This window comes from Ambystoma mexicanum, chromosome 1p, assembly GCF_040938575.1.
Source record: "Ambystoma mexicanum isolate Mex_15411 chromosome 1p, UKY_AmexF1_1, whole genome shotgun sequence".
Lineage (NCBI taxonomy): Eukaryota > Metazoa > Chordata > Amphibia > Caudata > Ambystomatidae > Ambystoma > Ambystoma mexicanum.
The window spans coordinates 195,210,560-195,237,170 of record NC_090921.1 but is presented as its reverse complement, the minus strand read 5'-3'; the positions used below and the strand labels follow the sequence as shown (position 1 = coordinate 195,237,170).

Below are 26,611 nucleotides of genomic sequence, written 5' to 3'. Positions count from 1 at the left end.
AATGTGGTCATCTTTTCCCGAGTACTATCATCCTGGATGGAGTTAACCTACCAGTGCTCTAGGTTTGCTTTGTTCCCAGTAACTGACTATCTGGCACCCCCTGTTTTGCCAAATGCACTGGGCTAGTGATATTGCCTTTGTAATGAGGTAGTTAACAAAAGGGTATACTGTGCCCTTATGGAGGCGGGCAATTTTTACGACTCTGGATCAGCGAAACCCATAATTGTGTTTGCGTGCTTGGAAGGGTACAATTCGAAGTCAGTGTACATAGAACAGAGGTGGACACATTGCCAATGCCCGACGCGCACACATTTTGAATGTTAGAGGGATTATCACTGGGGGGTGTTTCTGAATCCATTAAACTCCATTACCTAGCAAAGTCAGGGTTGCCTGACCATCCGAGCGGGACGACACGTAATCCACATCAGCATTCATAACCACATGACAAGCAGCCGTCGCGGTTGACTGACGTCTGAAAAGGTAACAGACTGACAAAGTGCGGTGTTGCAGCACAGGCGCTGCTCATTAATACTTTTTGAATCAGGACAAGCACTAAAAATGTAAGAATTATAGAGCAGGTGTTCACAATCCAGATGGATAGATATGGCTCTTATACAACGGAAAGTGGTCTAATTTTGCAGACTAAAACTAAGCCAGGCATTCTGAAGTTTGTCTTGTTGTTACCCCTATAATTCAAATGCAATGTGCCAGGAACCACACCAAGACTAAACAGCCAGGGGCTTGAGTGTATGAGAAGAATTGCAAGTTTTCAGCTCAGTGTGTCTACTTACCAAAGTTGAGTCTCTAGTCCAAGGGTTTGAATATGAACCCTGAATGTACGCTTTTCTTGATATACCTTTCATAGCCAGAACAAGTGTGGCAAGTTATGCCTTTGGACCAAGTGGCCTGGCTATATTGGAAGTGCATTTCGCATGAGGAAACATGTGGAAATGAATACAGGTCAGTGCCCTTTGTGATACTTATATATGGGCTACTGGCATAAGCATATACCCCCGGTTTGTAATTGTTCTAAAACATGAGCATGGGCAGATGTAACTTGCCCTAGGATATCGATTAGGTAATTGGTCAACTATTAATTAAAGCAAGAGGATGAAGCAATTGGTTATTTGTTGTCTGAATTGAAGTGTGCTTACTGGGAATGCAATGAGATGCATATGGCTTGTCTAATTGAATTAGTCTTGCAATGGAAGTGTGACCCTGTACTTCTTTGGTTTGCTACAGGGCCACCTGTTTTAAATTCACACGCAGCAGTTGATGAAGGTGGGGTAAGGAGCCCAGTACCTGTCCATCATACTCCCGACAGTAGTGAGTAGACTACATTGGGTAACAGAGTCTGTCCTGAAGAAAGTGGGTCTAATTGTAAAAACCACTGAAACCGGTAGACAAAAAGACTGTGAGGAGGGGAAGGTTGCTACCCATTAAACATAGCTTTGCTCTACTCTCAGCGTGGCCCAATTTGAGCAACAGGGGTTCACACTAGACAATAATTGCTTTCTGGTCTTCATAAACACCTGACATGGATGTTTTAGTAAACAGCCTTTGTTTTTAGATGTATTCTTTACGGGAAATGGGAGTTATTCAGATTGTCTATAGGCCATTAAAATGTTATAATACCATAAATAGACAACTGAACCATGTTATAATTGCTATGTCTCCCATATTTTAGATGTCTATGAGTGAGATTGACGGATGAGGAGAAGAGGTCTATTTCTATTCATTTAAATAGCTAAAGGATGAACAGATGTGCATTTCCTTCTTTTCCTGTCTGCTGTTAGATAAGTGGCACACCAGCGAAAACTAGTATTAGCAATTTACAGGCAGTATTAGATAGACTTCAGTCTCCTTTCTATAGCTTAGACAGAAAGTTGACCTCTTCTTCCACATTTGGACAAGTGTGAAATATATTGTAAGTGAAAGTAGTTTAGGAGAGTTGGTCCACTTTCTAAGTCCACCTGTTTAAAACATCTCCCCATACATGTATTCAATGCTTTTTCGACTTTATGGGTTAGTGAGGATTCTCTGCTTCTCTAGCCTCAAAGGAGCTCCAGCCAGGGGAATACACTCAGATCTGCATGTTTCCAAATTCACCAGTAATTACCCCTTAGGATTGTTGTGGCGCAGGCAGCAATTACCACCATTCTCTGCGCTGCCGCCGCCAGCCACTCTCCTGGGAACTCGGCCTTGTATAAGTCATTCAAGCACACATGACACGTGCAGAGCTTTAAGCTGCACATTGGTGGGGAACTGAAGAAATTGGTTTTGGATAAGATCAGTCAGTATGTGTGTGAGCAAGAGGCCAAAGCAAAGGACATCATTTAATAATATCCTGGAGGAAAGGCACAAGCAAGCACGCAAGCACATCACAGAGTTGTGACAGGAGCATACCCAATAACTTAAGTTGTTATGTATTTGTTGTTGCCAGAATCGGGTTGTAAGCAGTCAGGAACACTATGTAAGCAGTGCATGGATTGGACGAGTATTTTCTTGTATCTTTTTGAATCTCTTCTTCTTGGCCTTTTTTGTCTACAGTTTTCACAGATTGTGTCCTGTGTGTTGCTTATTTCTTGAGAGGTTTTGGGAGGATAGCTCAGGGGCAACATGCATGCCTCGGACGCAAGACGACACTGAGCACCACAGGTTCAATTCTCGGGTCCACGCCTAGAAACTCCTGGGTATCAAGCGCGTTATAAATAACCTATCATATCATATTGATTTACAGCAAAGCCTTACTGGATAGACATTTTGATATTGTTTTTCATAAAGATGATGAGTAAAGGGTTATAATGTGCATTGCTCAGAGAGACTTCGGGGAGTTCAAGACGTAAACTCGCAAAGTCCTGCCACTGAAGCTACATGCCCCCAGTAGCAGGCGAGGATAGACCACAACACCGCAAGTGCAATGAAGAGGACTCTTGCTGCAGCCACAGGAAGCATGCCTACCAGGAATTTCACACAACCACTTATCTGGCTGGGAGCTGTTGTTCACCCACTCTTCTGCTATTTGATGCCAGTGACTGCTGCCCAAGGCACGGTGCCTGGCTGTCAACTCCAGGCAATCAAAGCTAGTGGATTCTCAAGAGATGGGGATATCCTGATCGGTGGGATCTTCTGGGTCCACTTTTCCACAATGCAGCGTGACATCACCTTCAGAGAGATACCTGAGCCGGCCACATGTCAGACGTAAGCAAGTCAGCCCCTTACTTGTATCAAACCTTCATGAATGTCTAGTTCAATGCGATCACCGAAGGGCAAAAGAAACAGAAGAGGAATGAGTTGCTCCTCACTGGCCCCACCCACCGCCAATCTCAGCAAGCTTCTGCTGACAGACCCTTCCTTCTCTCTCTCTCTCTCTCTCTCTCTCTCTCTCTTTCTCTCTCTCTCTCTGTCTCTCTCTCTCTCTCCATCTCTCAAACACTCAGGGAGGAGAAAGGTGTGGGAAGATTGCTGGGAGGGGGAAGGTGTTATGGTTTATTGACAAGTTCCACCTGGGGCATAAAATTGAACCGGGAACCAATTAAAAAGTGGGCCACCTTTGCAAATAGCAGTTCATTCCTTTTGTGACTAAGTAGTACTCAAGGGGGAGTTCTGGGGTCACATTCTGCATTTTACAGGATATATGTACAATAACTCTGTTCGAAACTACTACTCACACAGTGATGTAACTAATCCAAGTAGGCCACTTTGGCGAAAAAACGTGCCCATTTTGGCGGAAAAATCTGGCCCCCTCTAGCATATTGAACCTGCAATTCAGACACTGCCCTATTGCCCTACAGGCCAGTCCGACCCTGTTTATTGATGCATTATATATTCTAAGCATTTCTTGATGGTAAAGAGGAAAATAAACACAAAAGGCTTCGGCTTCCATTTAGCCTCATTGAGCCACCAACGGTTTAAAAAGTGTTCACGTTTTACAGCGTGTCAATCTGTCTATCGTGCAGTGTTACAAATATGCAATCAGAATTAAAACGCCAAACTTTGAAAATAGTTTGGGCAAGTCACAAAGACAATTACGCCGAATTTTACCAATTCGACATTATCATTATTGCATGCTCTACATTAAAATAAAATCCCATAAAATGGTGAATGCAAATGACATACAACATGTCAATTTGATGCTGCCCTCCCCATGTGCAGCTGTGAAATATCTCCACTTACTTATTAATATGTGTAAAGTTTATTAAATAGACTGTATCACATTAAATAAAATAAATAAATATCTCCATATGTCGAGTTCAGGAAAAGAGGTGCACATCAAAGTCACAGGCGGGAGCTCCAAGAATGATATTTCTTCAAAATAAGAGCGCCCCTGAAATTTCCAAAACGGGTCGGGTCGCAACTTCTGTTCCCTGAAATTTGAGCATAGGGGGTGCGTGTGTCCCTGTGGATATGGCTGTCCACAATTCTGCCGTTGTATCCATGCTTTAGGAAGTCTGATCTCAAAGCTCGTATATGTTTATCCTGGTCCCTTGTCTCTAAATTGCATCTGAATGCTTGGCAGAATTGCAAAATCGGTGTGTTCTAGCTGTGTGTATATAAATATACAAGCGCACCCACTTCCTGGTTCAAATTCTTCTTTCAATTCCAAATAGGTTGTTGATATTGGGTGGACACTCACCAAGCAATTGCACCAATAATTATTATGCATAAACGATGTACCACAATTTAGTTATAATATTATTTGAGTACATCTCAGTGCAGAGTTAATATTATAATCTGGGCTCAAGGTTTGCCGCCTGCTACACAGCAAGTGATACACGGGAGCTGCACATTTCAGGTAGTCAAAAAAGCGATGTTCAAATGCATTCACTATTCTATTTGTGAAAGGAACTGCTGCTGCCTGATAGTTAACAAGGAATGCATATTCCAGGTTTGGCCTCCAGAATTACCAGTGGATCCGAGCCATGATGTTTGCCATTGAAGAGATTAACAGCGACCCTGCCTTTTTACCCAACATCACCCTGGGCTTCAAAATCTACGACTCCTGCATGTTGCTCCAGCGGTCACTCACAGGGACCCTCTGGAATCTTTCAGGTCAAGAGGGGCTGCTGCCAAACTACCAGCACCAGAAAAGTTTACCAACAGCGGCTATCATCGGGGATTCCGGATCCACGCGATCAATTCTTCTTGCACGCATCTTGGGTCTGTACAGATACCCCCAGGTGAGATCATTTTATTATTGGTATTCAGTAATACTCGGTTTAATCCAAGAAAGAATTCTGGGGTCAGAGATAGGTGCAGCAGCAAAGGCCTCTGGTCAATTTCATTTCACTCTTGTATTGGTGGATCCCAGAAGCATCAAGATCTAAAAACAGTTACATTTACATTGACTGCCCCCATCCACTCCATTAGCTTTGCCACTGGATAGGCACATTCAATTTGGTACACCGTATCTCATAATTAAAGCAAGAAAAAAAACAAGAAACTCAAGGGTCTGACAGTGGTATTCCTTTCATACACGCACATTCACCGACCAGGGATCTGTTTTTATGAACTTTCTGGAAGACCCTGATATTATACACAAATCACACCCAAAAGTAACATTCATGGAATCTAAGAGCAGGGACATAGAAACCGAACCATAAAATAATTTCCAGCGTTCAGCTCTCCGGTTAACCATAACTTACAGTACTCGGTGTACCATGCACACACCTAGCAGCACTCTCTCTTTCCCCCTCCACCTCCCCATCACTCTTGATCTCTTGATATTGATATCTCCTTCAATGTCTCTGTCTCTTTTAATGTAGGTAAAAGTCACATAATCAGGTACTAGTTGGCTAAAGCCACCCAAGCGGTCGCTGACAGATGCATGACCAGACAAAAAGCAGAGATGCTTGAGGGGCTGTTTGTTTGCAAAATCAGCTATTAAAATAAACATAAAGAGGAAATGATTTAAGTTAACTTACACTGAAAACTGTCTCTTTTTAAAATGTTACAATGTTTATTTCTCCTGATCACTTGTATACCTAGTATGCTAGACTCATCTGAGCAAATACATTATCCAAAGCTAGAATAATAATGTAAATTATTTTATGAAAAAAGGTTATGATTCGTAGATGGAGAGTCTAGTACGCTCCCACTGTTGTCTTTCAAAATACTCCTATGATATATTGGAAGAGGATGAATAGCCCCAGTAACGGGTCATCATGCATTGATTATTTTTTTATATAATGCACATTGGGTGTATGTATTCAGGTTTAAAATAATATAAAAAGGGAGAGAGAAAAAGGGAGGGAGAGAGAGATATTGGAGTTTCAAGTAGTCTGTGTCAGGCAATTTTATTAGGAACATTGCAGGCAGATCCATCAAGCCAGGCATATGTTATTAGCAACAGAATGTACTAACAAATCAACGGACCATAGGTTTCACCTTAACGTATAGGGCGTTGACTGCCGCCTGCCTGCCCTATTACATACAGGCACTGTTGTGGATAGGTAACCAATGTGTTCTTCATGTTTAAATTTAAACCAGAAGATGTTTTTAAGTGCAAACTACCGCTATACAGAGCAAAGTATATTGGCACTATATGTCTGTCTTTACAATTGCTCCCTGTTTGGCAACTCCCCTTAAATGGTGGAGTTATGTTATTTCAGTGGAGAAAATATTGGGATGTGGTAGATTATAGCAATTACCCCTGAGTCGGCGAGTGTACATGGCCGATAACGGCCTGCCAGCCCCAGCCGATGCAGTCCAGAGCGAAGCGAGGGCGTCGGTGAGGGCTGTGGGATGTTATCCTCCATGTACACACCCCCGACGAGGGGTTGAACGCTATTCCCACCCTGGGGTTTGCCCGGTTTGCAAATAATGTATTATTATAATTTTGTTTACGAGAGATGGGCTTCACGTTCATTGCGCAAGCCCAATCTCCCATAAGAAAATATGTCCGGCGCCATGGGAAAATAGAGTTAGTCCCTTTTCCATTTCCACAGTGGTGGACGCAGGCAGGAGGAGCACTGGGAACAGAGCACACAGCTCCATCCCAGCAGGTAAGTGGGGAGGAAGGTAGGAAGTGGGGAAAGGGAACAGGATCTCTTTGGGACTAGGGGGGGGGGGGCGCTCCATGTTGCCATCCCATAACCAAAATGGAGCAACCCGGGGATGGGCCTCGGGTGGCTGGAAGTTTCAGAGGGTACACTGTGTTCTTGCCTGCCTTTCCAGGCACCTGATTGGCACAGCACATTTCACCTGGTGCAAATGTTTAAGAATGTATGAATTGTTAAACAGTGAGCTTAAAAGATTCTGAAGGTATATCTCTCGCCACAAAATTTGTATTTGTTTATTTTCTAAAGGTATTTGTATTGTGTACATTTAAGCCCTTTCAGCAACAGAGCACTTTAGAGGGTAACAAGTATCCAAAACAAGTTTGCAATTGGGTACATTTTTAAAAGTTGACTTAGGGAATAAAACTGACCAGTTGCATCGGGAGGATAGCTCAGGGGCAACTTGCTCGCCTTAGAAGCAAGACGAAACAGAGCAACGACGTCCAATCCCCGGGTCTGCACTTAGAAACCTCTCGGTATTAAGCTTGTTATAAAAACCTATCATCATCGTCATCAAGGAAAGCTGACAGGGTGCTGGAAGATGAGAAAGAGGGCCAGCACCAAGAATCTATTTTATTGGGCATTTATAAGACGCTTATACAACATGACAGTGTTTCGAAGCACCACAAGGCAAAAGGGAAGGGAGCAAGGGAACAACACATGTATAAAAATGACAATGAATAAATCATATAAACAACAGCAGTCCTACTAGGCCTTGTGAAATTCAGAACGTGCAAGTGTAGAGAAAGAGAAGGGGGAAGCGGGGTGAATGCTGGAGTGTTCCCCAGGTAGGAAGTGCCAAAGGTGCTTGTTAGGGAGGCAAAAGGTAAGTGCAAGGGCAGATACGTCCCAAGTGCAGAGGGAAGTCAAACACCCACCAGATAAGTTCAAGTCTGAGACAAAACATTGAACAGGCAGGTGTGGGCCCAAGGCCAGTGCGGGAAGGGTGATGGTGGCGTTTGGGAAAATGGTCAGCACCCTATTGGACTCCTGAGGAGCCTGGCTGCTAATCTGAGCGACTCTGGGGATGGTTAGCAAAGGAGTGAGAGAAGGAGAAGGAGAAGAGAAAAGTCTTGAGGTGTTTGCAGAACTTGAGGAGATCCAGCTCTAAACAGAGAAAGTGGGGGAGCCTCTTCCACAGGAGGGGGCCAGCCAAGGAGAGAGATCTGCCTCCAGCTCCCTGCCTGGCGTAGCGTTTGATCAGCAGAGAGTTGGAGCAAGAAGATCAAAGGGATCTTGAAAGAGATTATTTAGTGAGAGAGCTGCAGATAGTGCGGTCCCAGGCTCCAGGCAGCCTTATGGATAATGCAGAGGTTCTTGAATTTGATCAAGCAACCGACAGCTAGTGGAGAGTTTTTAGGGCTGGAGAGATACGGTCGCTGGGCTTGAGGCCAAGGATACATCTTGCAACCCTATTCTGGATTAGTTGAAGAGGGTAGAGGGAAGAAGGAGGCAGGTTAAGGATGAGGTTGTTGCAGTAATCCAGCCTGGAGAGGACCAGAGCTCTAGAAACATTGAGCTTCTAGGGGAAGGTGAGGAAAGGTAGAATGCATCTAAGAAGGTGACGTTGAAAGTGGGCCTTCTTGGCCAGGTCCAAGATGTAAGGAGTGAAGGAGAGAGAGGGGTGGAATATGACCCCAAGGTTTCTGGCTTCAGTGAAAGGAGAAGGAAGAGAGCCCATAGAAGGTGGCCAGAGTGCAGGGGGGAAGCAGGGAACAGATGTCCCGATAGGAAGAATCTCAGTCTTACTGGCATTAAGACAGAGATTATTGGAGATCCGCCAATACTGGATATCAGACAGGCTGTCAGGAATGATAGAGGAGGAAGAGAAAGAGGAGATGGGGAGCTAAAAGAAGAGTCGTGTGTCATCTGCATAACACTGGAAGTGAGGAGAGAAGACGGAGATCAGGTGAGCAGGAGGAGCAAGGTAGATGTTGAAGCTCCAAGGGGAGAGGATAGAGACCTGCGGAACAACACAATCAGAGAGAGAGTTGAATGAGGAAAATGAGCCCAGGATCACCTGGGAGTGGCAGTCATTGATGAAGGAAGTCAAACAGTCCAGTGCCCGGCCTGAGATACAAAGGGTATCTTGGAGCCGCATTATGAGGATAGAGTGGTGACCGTGTCAAAGGCAGAAGAGAGGTCAAGGAGAATGAGAACAGCGAGAGAGTGAGAGTCAACATTTTCAAGCAGTTGTTCACTGGTGTTCAGGAGAGCAGTTTCTGTGCCTCTCTATGCTTGGAATCCAGAATGATGTTCATGTAAACACCCAACGAGCTCAGTATGTTGAGTCAGTTGGGGTTAAGACCAACTTCTCCAGGAGTTTTCCAAGGAAGGGTGTAGTTGATTAAGGGCAGTAGTTGCCGGACATGATGGGTCCTTAGAGGGCTTTTTTAGAAGGGGGTGCAAAAGAGAGTGCTTGAGAGAGAACGGGAAAGAGCGAGAGGCTAAGAAGTGGTTGCAGAAGTTGACAATAGCCGGTGCATGGGAGGTGATGCCGTCCTTAATTTTTCTGGAAGAATACGGAGGCACCTGTTTGGAAAACACCTTCAAAAAGTGGACTGCTCATCCATTATGATGGGCAACAAGTAGGAGAGAGTAGGTGGGACAGATGGGAATCCAAGGGAGGCATGGGCAGGGAGAGGAGTAAAAGAGGTGCAGGAAGAGAGAGCGGTCAGAATATCCTGTGTTTTTGAGGGGAAATGGGTGGCCAGTGCATTACAGAGAGTCTGAGAGGGGAAAGGCGTGGTAGAGACTGCAAATGGATTGGCTAGTTCCTTACAGATTTTGAAGAGTTCAGCCGTGTTGTTAGTGGCTCCAGAGATATGGGCCTAGATGTGAACCCTCTTCTTGGAGCGGATGGGGAGACAGTATTGCCTTTGGAGCGGGACAAAGGCCAGTTTGCCAGAGGATGATCCTGAAGACCTCCATTTATGTTCAGCTGCTCTGCACTTGCATTTCAGAGCAGCTAGATTGGTGTTGTACCAACTGTTACGCTTGGAGGCACATTTAAGGTGGATCCTCATAACAGGGGCAATAATGTCAAGAGTGTTAGTGATAGCAAGATGAAGATTAGCAAGGACAGTGTCAGTGGGAGAATCAGGAGGATGGGAAGCAGGAGGGATGAAGGTGGAGGCAAACGCGGCAGCTGACACTCGTTTCATCAATCGGATGACCGCGAAGGAGGCTGGCATTGCAAGTGGAAGCTTGGCCACGGCAGAGGGAGTAGGTCTGGAGGGGAGAATAGTGAGGGAGAGAGAGGTACAGAGATCACAGAAGGCAGGAACAGTGGAGTGAAGCTGGATGGTGAAATCTCCAAAGGAGGAGGAATTTAGAGGTAAAGGTCATAGGAGAGGAGGTAAACTCAGCCCATTCTGAAAGGAAGACAGACACAGGGCCCGGGGACCTGTAGATGGTGGAAAGGGTGAGAGAGAGAGAGTCAGAGAGACACCAAGCTTGAAGACAAGACTTTCACGGGAGGAGTAAGGCTCGGTGGGTATGGGATAAGTAGGGACCCACTCAGGGAAGGTCAACAAACTCCACCAACAGATCGGTGGGGCCGAAGCTTGGAGAGGATCTTGTAGTCGGGGAGATGGGAGTCAAAAGCAGTGACTGAGCTGGCATTGAACCACATCTCAGTGAGAGCGAGGACATTGAGATCAAAGTCTTCAGGAAGGAGGCAGATGTCAGAAGAATATTTGACAGCAGATGGAGCATTCAGAGTTGTTAAATGTAGCTAGTCACCACCATTGAAGGCTTTCCGAGGAGTGGTACAGGGAGGTAGTACACCTGTTGGAGGTGGTGAAGGAGGTGAAGAGAGAGAGGAAGGAGGATTAGCAGGAGAAGGTAGGAAGTTTATGAGGGCCAGCAGGCACCAGCCAAAGAGAAAAAGATTGGGTTGAGGACCCTGGGCCATGACAGTTCCAATGTGATAGACATTAATGATGCACCTAGAGGATAAGTGTGCCAAGAGCACTTCCCATCTAGTGTCGTGATTAATGGGTGAGGAGTAAAAAGTGGGGATTCCATAGAGCTTGAGAGGGCACAGAGAAGATGATATTTTTGATAGTCTGCCTGGAGGTAGCACTGATGTAGGTGTCAGTAATAGGTAGGCCAGGGATAGAGTACAAGAGATCTTTTTAAATCTTTTTTCTTCCATACTTCATGAGATAAGGGGGTAAGGTAATAGAGTAACAGATTAGATGGGAGAGGTGGACAGTGCCATTGAGGTGGAGATGAGAGGCACATAGAGAGGCTGCACAATGCACGACCAAGGTCACCAGGCATCCTAGCAGTCAAGGGAGACAGGTGGATGCACAGATGTAAAGGCACCTAAAAATAAATGTATCACAAAACACTCAAATGAAGTGCAAAGTGGCAGAAAGGCAGATGGAAAGCATAACTAAATTCAAAATGTCCACAAGGTACTCAAATGCAGCACAAAGTGGATGCAATGCAGATTGAAAGCACTCCTAAATTACAACTCCCGCAAAGCACTCAAAAGCAGCATGTTAGGCAGAATCACATGCAGTACCCTTTGGGAACACTACACATAATTAAGACTACAAGTGTCAGTACAATTTCACCTTTGGTACAAGCCTGTACTACACAGTAATGTGGTAGCAGTGGCTGAGCAACCAGACTTACCTCAAGAGTAAAGTGAACAGTACAAGAGGTTACACAAAGGACTAGCAATCACAATGATTCAAACATACTCTTGCTCAAGGTTTTTTGGTAAAAGAATGTGCATTTATTTACACCGTCTGTTGGAAAACATTCCACTAGCAAGAGCAGCTCAATATCACAATCTAATATACTACAGTACACAACCAAACAGTTTCTGAACAAATTCAGCTACCCTGAAGTGGGAGCAAAATAGAACTTCAGTTACTTTAAAAAGGGGTAAAAAGACAAGGTTAAAAGAATCAAAAGCACAAATACTTTCAGAGGTAGGGCAAATAGTTTCAGTTCGCTACAACCAGCAATTCAATTCAATAGGCCTGGGCCAAAATCAATGGTTCAGAGTCTTGGACAGAATAGCACAGTTCTGGTAGTAAACGGTTAAGTCTTTGCCACAGTTTTTAGAAGTAGTTGGTCAGACGAAAAGTTAGATGTTGGTGTAGGGAAGCACAAGCCTTCAAAGTTGGGAAAGTTTCGCAAACTTTCACTGCGACCGAACGGAGTTCTTGACCGCACTTGCACAGTACCTTTTAAATGAAGAAGAGCTGTAGCTGATGCAGTTGTTCCTGGCAGTTCCTGCAGATCTAGCTGTTCCTGAGCTTTAGTTGTGGGAACAAGAAGGAGGACGTCGGGAGGTTCCTGCACTGCCCAGAGAAGAGGCCACAAGCTTGGCAAAACATCGGTTTAAGGTGTTCATGCCTTAAAGACCAGAAACTGGTATCCTTCCCACTGGCAATCCGGTTTTCAACAGCACTCTGAAGAAAATTCAACCAGTATAGGGTCAGTGTCTAGGTGACTTGCGAGTTGGTTGTTCCCACCAAACTCAAGGGAAGAAGTTAACCTTGAAGGACTTCTCTGTCAATGGAGTTTCAGGCAATTCGGACCTGCAGCAGGGCTTCACCAATGGACCAGGAGTTGCAGCAGTCATCTTCCTTCAGCTTGTCTACGGTTCTTTTGTTCCATTGGTCGACTCTGCTTTCCATGTCCCAGAGGCCTGCTTTTAAACAGTTTTCCCCCATTCATTCCAGCCTGGCTGTCACTCACACAGCAGGGTGGCTGTCCTTGCCGGACAGCCAGCCAGCCAATCACACCAGAGTGCATTCAGCTCCCCTAGGAGACTGAGCACAGGGAGTTTCGGGCACCTCCATCACATCCTGTCCACCCCAGACACTCAGGCGCCAGAGGAGGGCTTCAGCACTGAAGCCCGCCAAAGGCCAAAGAACAAAGAGACCAAACCTGGTTTGGCGTGCAGAGTTAAACACAAGAAGGACCTTTTCGAAAAGAAACAGTGAAAAAAGTCGACCAGAGTCTGTTTTTACAGATACGCCTTGGGCGCCATATTGAAAAACATGGCTGACCCAATTTATAGCTACCAGTGTTCGTGGTCAGGAAACATCATGGTAGTTTGTTAAAAACCACTGCCACCAGCCATTTCAAGTAGGAAAGGGTAACATTTGACTGTTACATGAGTGTTTAGACTCAGAGGATGCTAGGCAACCCCTCCATCACTCTATAGGAAGATAGTGTGTGCTGGGTCTGTAAATTTAAAAAGACTAGTAAAGTCAATTTAACTTTACATGCTCTCGGAGACAGTCGTCAGTCCCAGAGAAGGTATTTCAAACTTGGGAAGTATGAAAACATCCCTGTGCCACTGCACTGAAGGTGCTGTGTGACACACAAGAAAAAGATGATGCCTATGGAGTTGTATTAAAACTCAATATCCAAAGAACAAGTAAAACACACATCAAAATACATGAAAGAGTGGGAAAAAAGGCTCACACTTTTTCCAGCTAAAAATTTAAATCCCAGAAATCCAGCAAAGTTGCTGGGGTCTCAAAAGGTAAGGGAAATTAGCACATTCTTGAGAATTCTCCCTAACAAAGCACACAATGGTAGATGTGCACAATAAAAGCACAGCTCAAATCGAATTTCGAGAAGGCACAGGAATGTAGCAGAAAGACAAGCATATCGATGAAGCACAGCAAGATAAACAATGCAGTCATTGGAGAATTACAGTGAAGGCTAGACTAGTTTGAGGCTGGTCGATGGCCAGCCGCACCCAAAAGGCAGAAGGAGAGTACTTGAAGGCACAGCGCATATAACATATGCTGTGGTGTCATGGGAACACTATCCTGGAGATTAGCAGCCTGTTATAATAGTTAGAGTTGGCAGGAAGAGCACTTCGGGAGAGAGGTGGAAGCTAGGCGCAGTACAGCATACAGAATGGGTCATAACCAGGGGAGAGATCTGGCGGGGTCAGATGAGCATGCGAACTGTAGCCATACAAGGTGACTAACAAGGGTCTCGAGACACTAAGATGGTGGGGGGAGTGGGTGCTTACCCAAAGTGCAAGTGCCCACAGCCACATAAAAGTGGTTGTTTCATCAGTAGTTTGGTTGCTGGGAGTGGGCCTCTAAGTCTGCCCAGGCCCGGACAGGGCCAGACAGGGAAGACCTGACCTCAGGTGGGGGCCGGCACTCACCTGCCAGCTCCCAGGCCAATCGGCTTCTTCTTCAGGTATTCAGCCAATCAGAGCTGTGATCAGGGGCAAGTGCAACCAACATGGTCAGCTAGTACACGCAGTGGCCGTGTTGGAAGGCCCAGGATTTTAAAAGAAAGAAAGGTATCACCTCTGATCTCAGTGGCCAGCCAATGAAGTGCCCCACACCTCAAAGGAGAAGAAAGTTGAGAAATGTTGAGAGGGTAGACTAGGGGCGGTCATCATGGGTTGGGTGGAGTGGCAACAATGCAGCAGTAACGCTATTACCACCGTATTATGGCTCCGCCCAATACCGAGTTTTGGCGAAAAGTGGGAGATTTACTTGCAGCTTTTTGCTGGAGGTAAATCTTGCCACTTTTCACCCGTTTGCAGCGCTATTAGCATGGTGCTAATAGTGCCCAGAATGGCCCAGTGGGTTCAGTGGACCCACTGGGAATGGGAATTTACCGCCCCCTGCAATAGCACCAGCCTGAGTTTCAGTTACACAATTTGCGTTGGTGGTATCCTGGCGGACTAACTGTCGGGAATACCGCCAAGGTCGTCATAGAGCCCCGATGGGGAGGAGCAGTTTGCTGTAAGGGCTTTCCTTTCTTTTATGATAGTAAGGTTAAAGGCTGAGTGTCAAATGCTTCATTGCATAGACAGAGAACGCGGTTCCTGCTTTTCTCCTAATGCCCACATTGCTGTTCAGGATGAGTCAAGGTGGGTTTTGTTGATACCCAAATGCCAAAACTGGAGAGATTCTCTACCAAATACTTAGAGTTTTCATTGGTCATACCTACAATCATCACGCCCACTTGCTTCTCTCCATACCATTCTATGAAATCTGCAAACCAGTAACTCCATCCTTGTGATGGGGAATTATAATTAGCCATCATGTGTCTTCTATAATAATAAAAGCATAATCGAAATACCAGGCTTTTATATGGCGCCACATGCTTTCAAGATTCCTGCTTCCTGATAAAGAGCTAAAGAGTGAGGGGATGGCTCATCTGAGAGTTCATGGCGATGCATGCCCTAAATAATGTTCATGACGTACAATAAGTCCATATTCCTTTTTCCCCCAGTTGGAAAAGTATACCTATGTTTGATTAAAATTTTAATTCCATTAGAGGCTAAGGATACTGCAAACTCGAGTTACTGGAGTGCTCATTCTACCCCCTACTATCAATACCAATAGCATAACATATATTAAATATTTTATGGTAAACTGGCATAAGTATGGCAGCAAGCCATCTATTGAATACAATTAACTCAACGATAAACAAAGGCAAACTAGGCTTCCCAGAATGAAAGTCATCATTCTAGAATGTTTTTCTTTGGAAACTCCCAGGTAGTAACAATTGTATCTTGTTTTGTTTTTTCAAAAGATCAGTTATCATTCCACAAGTCCAATCCTGAGTGACCGGATGCAATTCCCCTCCTTTTTCCGTACCATCCCCAGTGATGACTTCCAATCCGACGGACTTGCCCAGTTACTGATTCACTTTGGATGGACCTGGGTAGGAATTCTGGCTGCAGATGATGACTATGGGCAACAGGGCAGTCAACTAGTACAGAAAGAGCTTATCAAGGCTGGGAGCTGTGTGGCCTTCGCCGAGAACATCCTCCTTAGCCGATCAGACAAGAATGCATTTCATATTGCCCAAGTGATCAAAAACTCAACAGCAAAGGCCATTGTTGCCTTCTCTTCTATTGCTTATATGATTCCTGTCTTGGATGAACTAGTGCGGCAGAATGTGACTGGCAATTTCTTGATTGCCAGTGAAGCATGGTCAACTTATTCCCTCCTCTCCATTGACAAATACTCAGAAATACTAGCCGGCACAATTGGGTTTGCAATCCACAGTGGAGAGATGGTGGGCTTTCAGGAATATTTCACCAGAATCCACCCTTACACATCTCCAGGGGATACCTTTGTGAAAAAGTTCTGGGAAGAAGCTTTTGCTTGCCAGTGGTTGGGGCATCAACAATTCCATGCCTCAAACAACATATCCAAGACATGCACAGGGACTGAGAACATGGGGAGCCTTCCACTCCATAGCATGATAGACTTCAGAACCACCTACAATATCTACAGTGCAGTGTATGCCACTGCCCTGTCTTTGAGGGACCTACGGATGTGTGTTGAAGGTGCAGGGCCTTTTCTTCATGGGAGCTGCGCAAACATCTCAGACTTCCGCCCATGGCAAGTATGTTTTACCTTTTCAACATTTTGGAATAATCTCGTTTTGAATGTTAGATAAATAGAAACACAAAATTGCCTAAAACCTAGAAATGCACATACATACCTCTTGGTGACCACTAAGGGATCTCATTATTTGCATATTATTTACAAAGGTGCTTGGGCCCTTTCCCTAGTAGATGCCCGTGTAGTATATACATTTAGCATCATGAGTCACTTCGCTAGGAACAAGGAACCGCTACCTAAATATCCACAATTGTACTACTATTATTTTTAGAGCATAGATATCCACTAAACACATGCAATGCAAAGACGTGTGCAACTTCGTATGTTTGAAACATTGAGTTCTACATCATGAATGCAAAACATGCTTTCAATATTGTCTTTGAGGTAGAACTCTAAGCAAAGGTTTCCCTCACTCCCTCTCTCACACCTGAAAAAAATGCCAGTCTTTCAAGGAGTACCATAAAAACCTGGATTGAATCTGAAGAATAATTTTCTTACCCATATGTTCATGGTATGAGAGCACACCCGAAGCATAGATAAATGTGTGGCTGGAAGCTTTCACTGAGCCAATTAATGGTAGATTTGGCAGAGCAATCAAGGTGAGCCATTGGGAGGGAAGTAGCACAGATAGGAATGCACTGTAACATGACATTACATTGAATAACAGAGTTCCACACAGAGATATTATGAAAAAATATGCTTTGGATGCTGAAAAGGCGTTTGACAATGTCCATTGGAGATATTTGTTTGTAACAATGAAGCACTTCAATGTTGTAGAAGGCATTTGTAACTTCATAGATAAACTATATGAAGGGGCACCCACGGGAATTAACTTTTATGGACTTTTCTCGGACACAATATGTGTGAGACAAAGGTCCAAGCAAGGATGCCCATTGTCGCTGATTCTCGTTGGGTAACATTAGAACCTCTAACACAATCCATAAGAAAACACTACTGTTTGAATAGAAACTCACTTATTCCATATTTACTTCTCTTGTTGTCCTGTCTTGTGTCTTGGTGTGTGCCCTGATGCATGCAGGCATTTTGTTTGTTTGTTTGTTCATTATTTATTTATAGGGCGCCCAAAACCCTTAAGTAGCTGGGCGCACAGCATATCAAGAATACTTAGAGCTTGGTTACAGTTTGCTTAGTTACAGTTGCTTAGTTACGTACATTATATGCAGTATTTACATTATATACATGTGTTACATACAATGTGGACAAGTACATAGGAAATGTGTAGGCATAGTTACACAGTAACAATAGTTAATAGTCAAGATGAGGGCATGACAAAACGGGGGGTCGTGGGTTTAGAGGTCATTGTGTCGTAGCCAGGTGCGGGTATTGTGTCTAAAGCTGTTGTACAGCTGGTCCCTTCTTAGCTCAACTGGTAATGCATTCCAATGCTGAGCTGCATGTACAGGGAAGCTGTTGCCTCCTGTTTATTTTAGACAGAATCTGGGTATTTGGAGGCAATAGGAATTGGCTGTCCTGGTTGGTCGTGCAGATGATTTTCTTGTTATTCTTTCCTTAAGGTAAGGAGGGGCTGGATTGTTTAGACTTTTGAAGGTTAGTGTAACTATTTTGAGGAGGATCCTATCGCAAATATTTAGCCAATTATGGTTTCTCCTAGCTTTTGAGATGTGCTCTCTAGTAGGGAGGTTGAGGGCTGTTTTGAGCGCATTATTTATTTGAGTTTGTAGTTTGTTGATGATGTATTTATTTGCTCCTGCGTATAATGCATTGCAGTAATCCAATTGTTATAGGATGAGGACATTGGCTAGAGTGTTGCAGCTTGCTAGTGATAGGAAGGGTCTGCAAGCCTTGATAAATTTGCCAGTGTAGGCGGTGGAGGAGGCCAGGGAGTTTACTTGCTTTTTTGGGGATAGCGTGGAATCCAGGTAGAAGCCAAGAGTCTTCACTTCTTTGGCGACTGAGATTATATTGCCATCGATGTTGAAGCGTTGTAGTTAGTGTCCAGTTTTTTAAAGTTGTTGGAAGAGCCAAGGATGAGGATCTCAGTTTTTTCGTCATTCAGGCAGAGGCCATGGGTTGCCATCCATGCCTGAATGAGGATGTAAATCTAATTTACTAAAGCTGTACCCGCAGAGAAATTGCCCGAAAGGGGAATGAGGATCTGGGTGTCATCTGCATAATTTGTGTAGGTGACACCCAGTCTAACCAATTTGTCAAATAAAGGCTTAGTACATAGTTGGCGAGACACATGAACCCTGGGGGACTCCACATGTTGTTTGAATTGGGTCAGCTGAAGCTAGGGTGGAAAAGACTAGCATGCTTCTATTGTGTTAGAACTAAAATAAGAGACAATTTGGCCTCATTACGACTTTGCCGTTAAAATCTCAAAAATACTGGCATGCCGTAGCCACCGATACCGGCATGCACCGTGTGTGGATACAACAACTGATTCCGAGCATGCGATGCCACACTAAGCAGCATGCCAGTAATGGTAGCATCGGCATGCCGGTAAACCTGCCAGAGACCAACATAACGGCAACACCATCGATGCCGTTATCTACAACACCGGCAACAACAACCCGTAAACAACAGTAACATCAACAACGGAACCGGAAGTAACGTCATTGCGCAGGAACGGAAAACTCACTGGCGGCCATCTTGAAAAGTACAATCCATTGCAATCCTCCACACACAGGAGTAGTCCAGTGAAGGAGCATCAAGGAACATGTCTGCAGCATGTGGAAACATACGACGGCGCAAACCAAGGTTCAGCCTGAACTAAACATGCTCGCTGACACCCTTGTGGAAAATGCGGAGGAAGTCTTTGGAGGGGACATGCGCAGGCCTGCACTGCTGCGCAAGAAAGAAATATGGACTGAAGTGGGCAACAAAGTCTCAGCAGTGGGCACGATACTGAGGACTGTGAGGGACTGTCAGAAACGATGGGATGACCTGTGCTTCAGAGTGTGCAACCTATTGTCAGCAGAGAGCAGCCAGGCGCAGGCCACTGGAGGTGGACGATGTTCACCACTGAAAATGCACACATGGGAAGAAAAATATGTGAGGGTGAGCTTGTCACTACACCAACCACCACTGCACGTCGCAACACTCATAAGAAGACCGCCAGCATCCAGGAACCTGGACGCAGCGACAGCAGACATGGGTCCCCGCCCTCCACTTCACATACCCCCAGCCACCCCTGCACACCTGCCTGCCTTAAGAAGAAGGCAACAACACCTGCAGGCAAGGGCCAGCAGCATGGCCAAACATCAGTGGCAGACGTGCCATGCCGGGCCAGTACACCATGCATGAGGAAAGCACCACAAGAAGCTGAAGCGGCATCACCGCTAATGAACATAGTGCATCAGCCACAATCACCATCAGTAAGCATGCCCCCCAGTCCCCTTTCGCCAATACGTAGCATGCCTGAGCTGGAGGAATCAGGTACACCCACACATACTCCAGACAGGCTGAGTACAGGGCATGCAACAGCTGCACGCGGCACCACAGAGGCCACTGCTCCCGCAGATGATGCAAATGACCAGCAGGACAGGACCCTGTATTCACCCCACTTGGCCCCTGCAGCCCATCACCCATGCCCCTTGCCAGAATACCCCACATCCGCGACATTGAGGCCGCTTCACCCACACAGAGCAGCGCCAGGAGGCGACACATGCCCTACTAGACTGAAACATCACAGTGGCAGAACAAACGAGGCAGACCATGCAGGACAGCACCAGGAACACATCACGGATGCTAGAGCAGGCAACAAAGGCAGTCTATCAACTGGCCAGAAGGGTGCGTGAGGCCAACGAGGTCATGTCCTCCATGGCAGAATCAATAAACCTCCTTCTGACTGCCATTGCAGAACAAAGGCACATCATAACGCCGCCGGTAGATACTGCCAGTGCCACACCTAGCCTATCCAGACATGGGAGCCCTGTGTGGTGCTCAGTAAGGTTGACACATCAGATGGGGCCCATCCACCTGCAGAAAGGAGGGGGCGGAAGTAGGCCTTGGTCTGGAGTGCATGGTGGGGGGAATCTGCTGGGGAAGGGATGTTGGGGCAATGTTTGTTTTTGAGTTGTACTTTGGGGTGGTGTCTGTGGGGCGGGTGGGTGCAAATGTAGTACACAGGGAAAGGGTGTGCTGGGGATTGTTTAGAGGACATATTAGTGTTGGTAGTTCAAATGGTCACGATTGGACAGATGTGCATGTTCAACCTGTCTAATGATGTACATAGTTCACTTTACATTAATACACTTGTGTTGCATAAAAAAACTGTTGCCCAGCCATTTTTTTCTTGAGTGTTTAAGTATTCAATGTTACACAGTGCACATCACCCAGTGTGACCACATCCATTCCCATGTGTGATGGATCCATCAGAAAAAATGTGCAACCAATGCTTGTAGTGTAGCCTGTCCATCATGGACATGGTGATGGTGAGGGATTCCAGCATCCTCATCATCATCGTCATCATCATCCTGTGGCATCATGTCCACGTCCGGGGCAGGGGTACATTGCGACAGATGCACATGTTGTGCAACATTGCACAGACCATCACAATATGGCCCACCCTCTCGGGGCCATAGATGAGTGCACCCCCAGACCTGCTCAAGCAGCGTAAACGACTCTTCAGTAGTCCAAATGTCTGTTCTATAGTCACGCAAGTCTTTGCATGTTATCTGTTGTACGCCTCTTCATGTCGGTTACGTGGACGCCGGATTGGGGTTAGTAGCCAGCCCAGCAGTGGATACCCAGCATCACCTGCATGTTGACATGAGAAAGGGTAGCTGTGATGTTTTGCATCTTTTAACCAACATGGTTGTAACAATTGTGTTTTGCCAGGATGCACAGGGTTTTCATTTGGGCAGTGTGCACCTGTACCCCAGGATGGTGCACTGATGCGATATGTTGACATTCCCAGCATGGCACACCCAGCAGGCAGGTACCCAGCACTGGCAACAACCCCCCCCTATCATTAACCCACATAGCCCACCCAGCAGGCAGGTTCCCAGCACTGGCAACAACCCCCCCAATCATTAACCCACATGGCCCACCCAGCAGGCAGGTTCCCAGCACTGGCAACAACCCCTCCCCCAATCATTACCCCACATGGCCCACCCAGCAGGCAGGTTCGCAGCACTGGCAACAACCCCCCGCCCCAATAATTACCCCACATGGCCCACCCAGCAGGCAGGTTCCCAGCACTGGCAACAACCCCCTCCCCCAATCATTACCCCGCATGGCCCACCCAGCAGGCAGGTTCCCAGCACTGGCAACAACCCGCCCTCCTCAATGAGTGTGGCACTGTGGTCAGACTCACCCAACAGCCAGGTATGGGGTCCAGCATGTCGATCCATGTAGCATGGAAGCGTTGAGTTCCGCAGGACCATTGCATCGTGTGTGGAGCCTGGGTACCTGGTACAGCAGTGTGTTATTAATTGGCTGTCATCACACACCATCTGGACGTTTAGCGAATGGTACTGCTTCCTATTGCGGTATACCACCTAAACGGCATGCCGCACCACTAGCTCGTCATGTGTGCAGTCTATAACACCAATCAAGTTCTGCATGCCTGCTATCGCATGGAATGCCACTTTGGTGGCGTTTACCTCAGCTGCAGTCTGTGGCATGCTGATGTGGTCATGTACATGTTTGAGTGCCTGAAGTACCTGCATCAGCACACGGGAGAAGCAGGGTTGTGATATCCCGTGCAGTTGGGCCACTGTATGCTGATAGGTTCCTTGTTGCCAAAAAGTGGAGCACACACACTACCTTCAGCAAGGGGGTGATGGCTGTGCGTATGTTGATGACACTCACAAGGTCGTTGTTTATGAGGTCTAATATTGCCATGATGCTGTCCCTGTCCAGCCGGTAGAGGGTGTGGATTTGTTAGGGGTTAGGGTAAATGGGCTCACACGTTGTCGGAGTATTGTTGGGTGCCTGCAGGGCACAATGGCCTGCACATTGGTCATGTGCTGTATCCTTCCCGCCATCCTTCTCCTCCTGCGCATTTGTTGCATGGCCTGCCCCACTGCCTCCTCATAGAGTAGCTGTTCCTGAATGTACTCATGCTCCAGCAGTGCTAGTGCTATTGGTAGCATGTTTCCTTTGGGAGGGTGTGGTGTGTGGGTGGGCTGCCTTTATGCTGTGCCTGGGTTTCAATGGTGCCCACCTGTGCTGATTTTGTACACCTTTGGCAGGTTTCTGCTCACCTGATCCCTGTTAATGCCAGTCCTGTGATGCCAGTATTTAAGGCATCATTGATGGCCTTGTTACCAGTATGTTCATACCAGTATTTGCATGTCCGTCCACCTCGGATTGTGCACTGCTCTGCGGCATGCCGGTGTCGAGGGCACGGCAGGTGTCTGTCAGTGCTCCTACCAGCATCAGGGATGCCGCTCACGGAGGGGCCAGTGCCGGTGCCGGTAACTACTCCCAGAAGGGTCGTAATTATCCGGTCCAGTAAACAATGCCGGTATTCCCTTACAGGTATTGTTATTACTGGACTGCCGACCTTGTAATGAGGCCCAATACCATAACACAGCGTATCATAATGAGTGAGTCGGAAAAACTAAGTCTTACTATCTGAGGATGACATGATGCTGACCATAAATTCATCAAAAACAAATATGATAGAAATGTTGCTGATGATAAATGACCAGGACTATGCTATGTTTCTGCAGAAATGAGAAAGGGAGGAGGTGAAATATGTGGATCACCTCTAGCCACAGATTATATAACCTTGATCTGCTAACAGTGGATTTAGACACATACATTGAAAGATGGTTGAAGTTCAATTAGCTGGATAGATATTGTATGGCTGGCAGCAAAAAGGCTTTGAGCCTCATCACAGGTTTGGCGGTATTCCAATGGTTAATCTGCTGGAATACCACCAAACAGATTTATGGTTACCGCCACTTTGTGTGGTGCATTCACTTCCAGATCACAAGTGGCGGTATGGCAGCATTAGTCCCCATTTATGGAGTCCATAGGCAGAAATATCGCTGGTGGTAATTCTGCCAATTTTGCAAATGTTTGGCAATAAGGCAGAGGAATTACCAAATTTCACTTAGACAGTATTTATCCTAATATTTATTTATGGCCAACAACACTATGAAAAATGACTAACAGGTAGAAATATCACACAACACTAATAATAGATTACATATATACAGTCATTGAAATAGAGCATAACACAAATCAAACCCCTGTAAAATAAACTGCAGATTCTTTATGTACTATAGGTCCACAGAGAATTGACCGCATCTTCAAAAGTCTGTCACTAAGTTCTCTAAGGGCCCTATGCCCAAAAGTTCAAGAAAGTTCCAACAAAGTTTGTAAAGCTTGAAAAAATGAAGGTAGGCTTAAGGCTTCACTTTACTGTTAAAAGTACAGGTCAAAAATAAAAGCAACACATTTTGGAGGTCCATAAACAAGGAAGGAAAGGTACAGTAAAGAGAAATCTTGCCTGACAGGCTCTCAACCATACCACTGCTTTTATGGTGGCTATTACCTCGATTAGGAGAGTTGGTGGTCTCAGTTCAAGACCCATTCATTATCACTCAGAAAGGTACTTCGCACACACCCATGTTTTGCGCCTACATTTATTCTGAAGCTGTATGTGAACCAATCCATCAAACTTCCAACTTTTCTTTCAGAATCCCACTAATTCAGCTGAAGGAAGTCTCCATACACTGGATGTCGAGAGAGCAGTGGTATATTACCTTTTATGAAACAAAACCACTAGGAAAGACGGACCTATTTTTGTCTCTGTTGCTGCTGGTAGAGAAGGAGACCTTTTCTCTGAGCCGGCAATCTCTAGACGGATTGTTAAATACATCCAAATGTGTTCCTCTCTAGCTAAGAGAGATTTACCCTTTACGCCTAGATGACATTCTACTCTAGGCACAGGAGCTACTACAGCTTTAATTACAAATGTTCCTCTTGATTCGATTTGCAAAGTGACTACCCGAAGTTGTGTTCACACTTTCACTCAACACTACTTCTTAGACACACACTCTAAGACTGATTCTCGGGTGGGGAAGGCAGTGTTAAGACATCTCTTTGCTACCGTTCCTACATGCATCCCACCACCATCTCCTGGTACTGCTGGCTAGTCTATGCAAAGCATGTGATTCAAAGCAGATTCGCAAGCATCAGAAGACGCACATTTCTCACTGTGGTCGTATTTCTTGTGCTTGTATCTGCTTAGATTCACATTCACCCACCCTTTGTCCCCTCTTGGAGTTGAAGGAACATAAGACATCTTACACTTTCTCTTCTTCTGTACGTACTCACGGGATAGTGTTACAGTCACACCCATGTTGGGGTTCCTTTTTTCGATCTTCGGGAAAAAATGCAGTACTCTGCGATTACCACTAGATGTCAGACTGTATGCACAGCATGTGGATCTAAGCAGATACAGGCACCAGAACTACGATTACGGTGAATAATGTATGCCATATGTTACTTTTTGTAGTGGCTACAGTCCTCCCAGTTCCTTTTATCTCCACCCTGACTACATGTTAGCCATACACTAGGTGTGGATAGGCAGAGGAAAGGACTGAATGGTTCTGGGAGAGTACAGCTTGTTTGGCAATTGCCACAGATGCACGCAAGAGAGAACTATATCAGCTGGAGGTTTTGATCAGCACAGAAAGCTCTGGTCCTGTTCCTATAGGACACACATGCCAGAAAGTACAAAGGAAATGGGACTATGGACTAGTGTTACAGCATTGGGGATGACCGAGTGGGCTCACACCATATACTATTTTTTTTTTTAAATAGTTCATTAATTCTATTCAAACCAAACAACAATACAAACAAACCCAACACGCAGTGTAATTTACAACAATTCCAATAAACACCATTTGTATTTCCAGTTTGCCACTGCTCCCCAAGTCCCTCCCTCCATTATGAGCCTATTTGTACTTCTCGTTCACTATTTGCTACATGTGGCTGGGTCACACTATCTTCGGATTCAATCGGGTCCGATATAGATCCGAACAGTTCCGCTATTAATAGTTTCCATGCCATCAAGGTACCTACTTCTTCCTCATGCTGCTCGCCTCCTGCCATACTACCGTTTCAGCCTCCGCCCATTTCTGTAACTCCCTCCACCACACCTCCACCCGTGGCTTGTGATACTTCTTCCATCCCATGGCGATCCTCCATTTTGCTAACACATATGCCAAGTTTCTCAGTTTCTCAACATGTTTAAGTTTACGTAGTCTGGGGAACCCTCCCAGCCAGCAGGCCCAAGCCGTATCTATGACAAGCGTGACCCCTTTTGTCGCTAATTTTTGTTACACTTCTCCCCAGAAACCTTTGATTACTGGGCATGACCAAAACATGTGTGTCATGTCAGCGTTTTCCATGTCGCACTTAGGGCACGCCTGTCGCCCTGCGTTCCGGAACTTGGATATCTTCAGAGGGGTCATGTATGCCCTATGCGTTATGTACAACTGTATTTGTTTGAGTCTGGCGTTTCTTGACACTTTCTTGTGATATCCCAGGGCGCATTCCCACATCCCTCCTCCCAATCAAGTCTCAAATGAGTTAATTCCTTCCCCACCTTGGTCATCACCATCTCATACAATCTAGAAATCTCATGCCCCCCTTCTGATATGTCATATATTACCCCCACAGTAGCATCTGGTTCCTCTGCTAACCCTGTTTCTGGCCACGTTTTCTGAATTTTCTGGACCATCCTATGGTGTGTAACATATTGGCCAGTATGTAATCCCGCCTCCTCAAGTTCTTTGAAATCTCTAATGGTCCCTTCTTGCCAGATGTCCCCTAACATCACCAGTCCCACCGATTCCCAGTAGGTTCTGATAATCACCCTCAGCTGCTTGTCCCCTCCTGCTAATTCGACCAGCGGTACTTGCGGGGAGCACAGGAATGGGTCCTCCATCATCCGACACGCTCGACGCCACATTTTCCACCCCAACATCATCATTTTAGGGCGCTCCTTCATGTCCGTTTCAGACAACCATATCATTTCCCTTAAGTAAAATGGGGTACAAACCCGCCCAAACAACCTATGTTCTGGGGTCGCTTCGTCGGAGAGACAATTGGCCACATATTGTAATTGACTTGCTATGTAGTAGACCTCAAAATTGGGCAGCCTGATACCTCCCTTTTCATAGAGGTTCTGCAACTTCCATAGCGCTACTCTATTCCGGGTACCATGCCATA

At 45.7% G+C, this 26,611-nt stretch overlaps 1 protein-coding gene across 1 annotated transcript in view; it reads left to right on the top strand.

Moving 5' to 3' along the window:
- Nucleotides 1-2,953: 2,953 nt before the first annotated feature.
- LOC138465092 (extracellular calcium-sensing receptor-like) overlaps nucleotides 2,954-26,611 on the top strand; it is a 72,691-nt gene continuing 49,033 nt past the window's right edge. Inside the window, exons 1-3 of the mRNA XM_069607220.1 lie at nucleotides 2,954-3,201; nucleotides 4,889-5,180; nucleotides 15,609-16,430. Coding sequence (XP_069463321.1) covers nucleotides 2,954-3,201; nucleotides 4,889-5,180; nucleotides 15,609-16,430 — 1,362 coding nt within the window. The remainder of the gene's footprint in view (nucleotides 3,202-4,888; nucleotides 5,181-15,608; nucleotides 16,431-26,611) is intronic.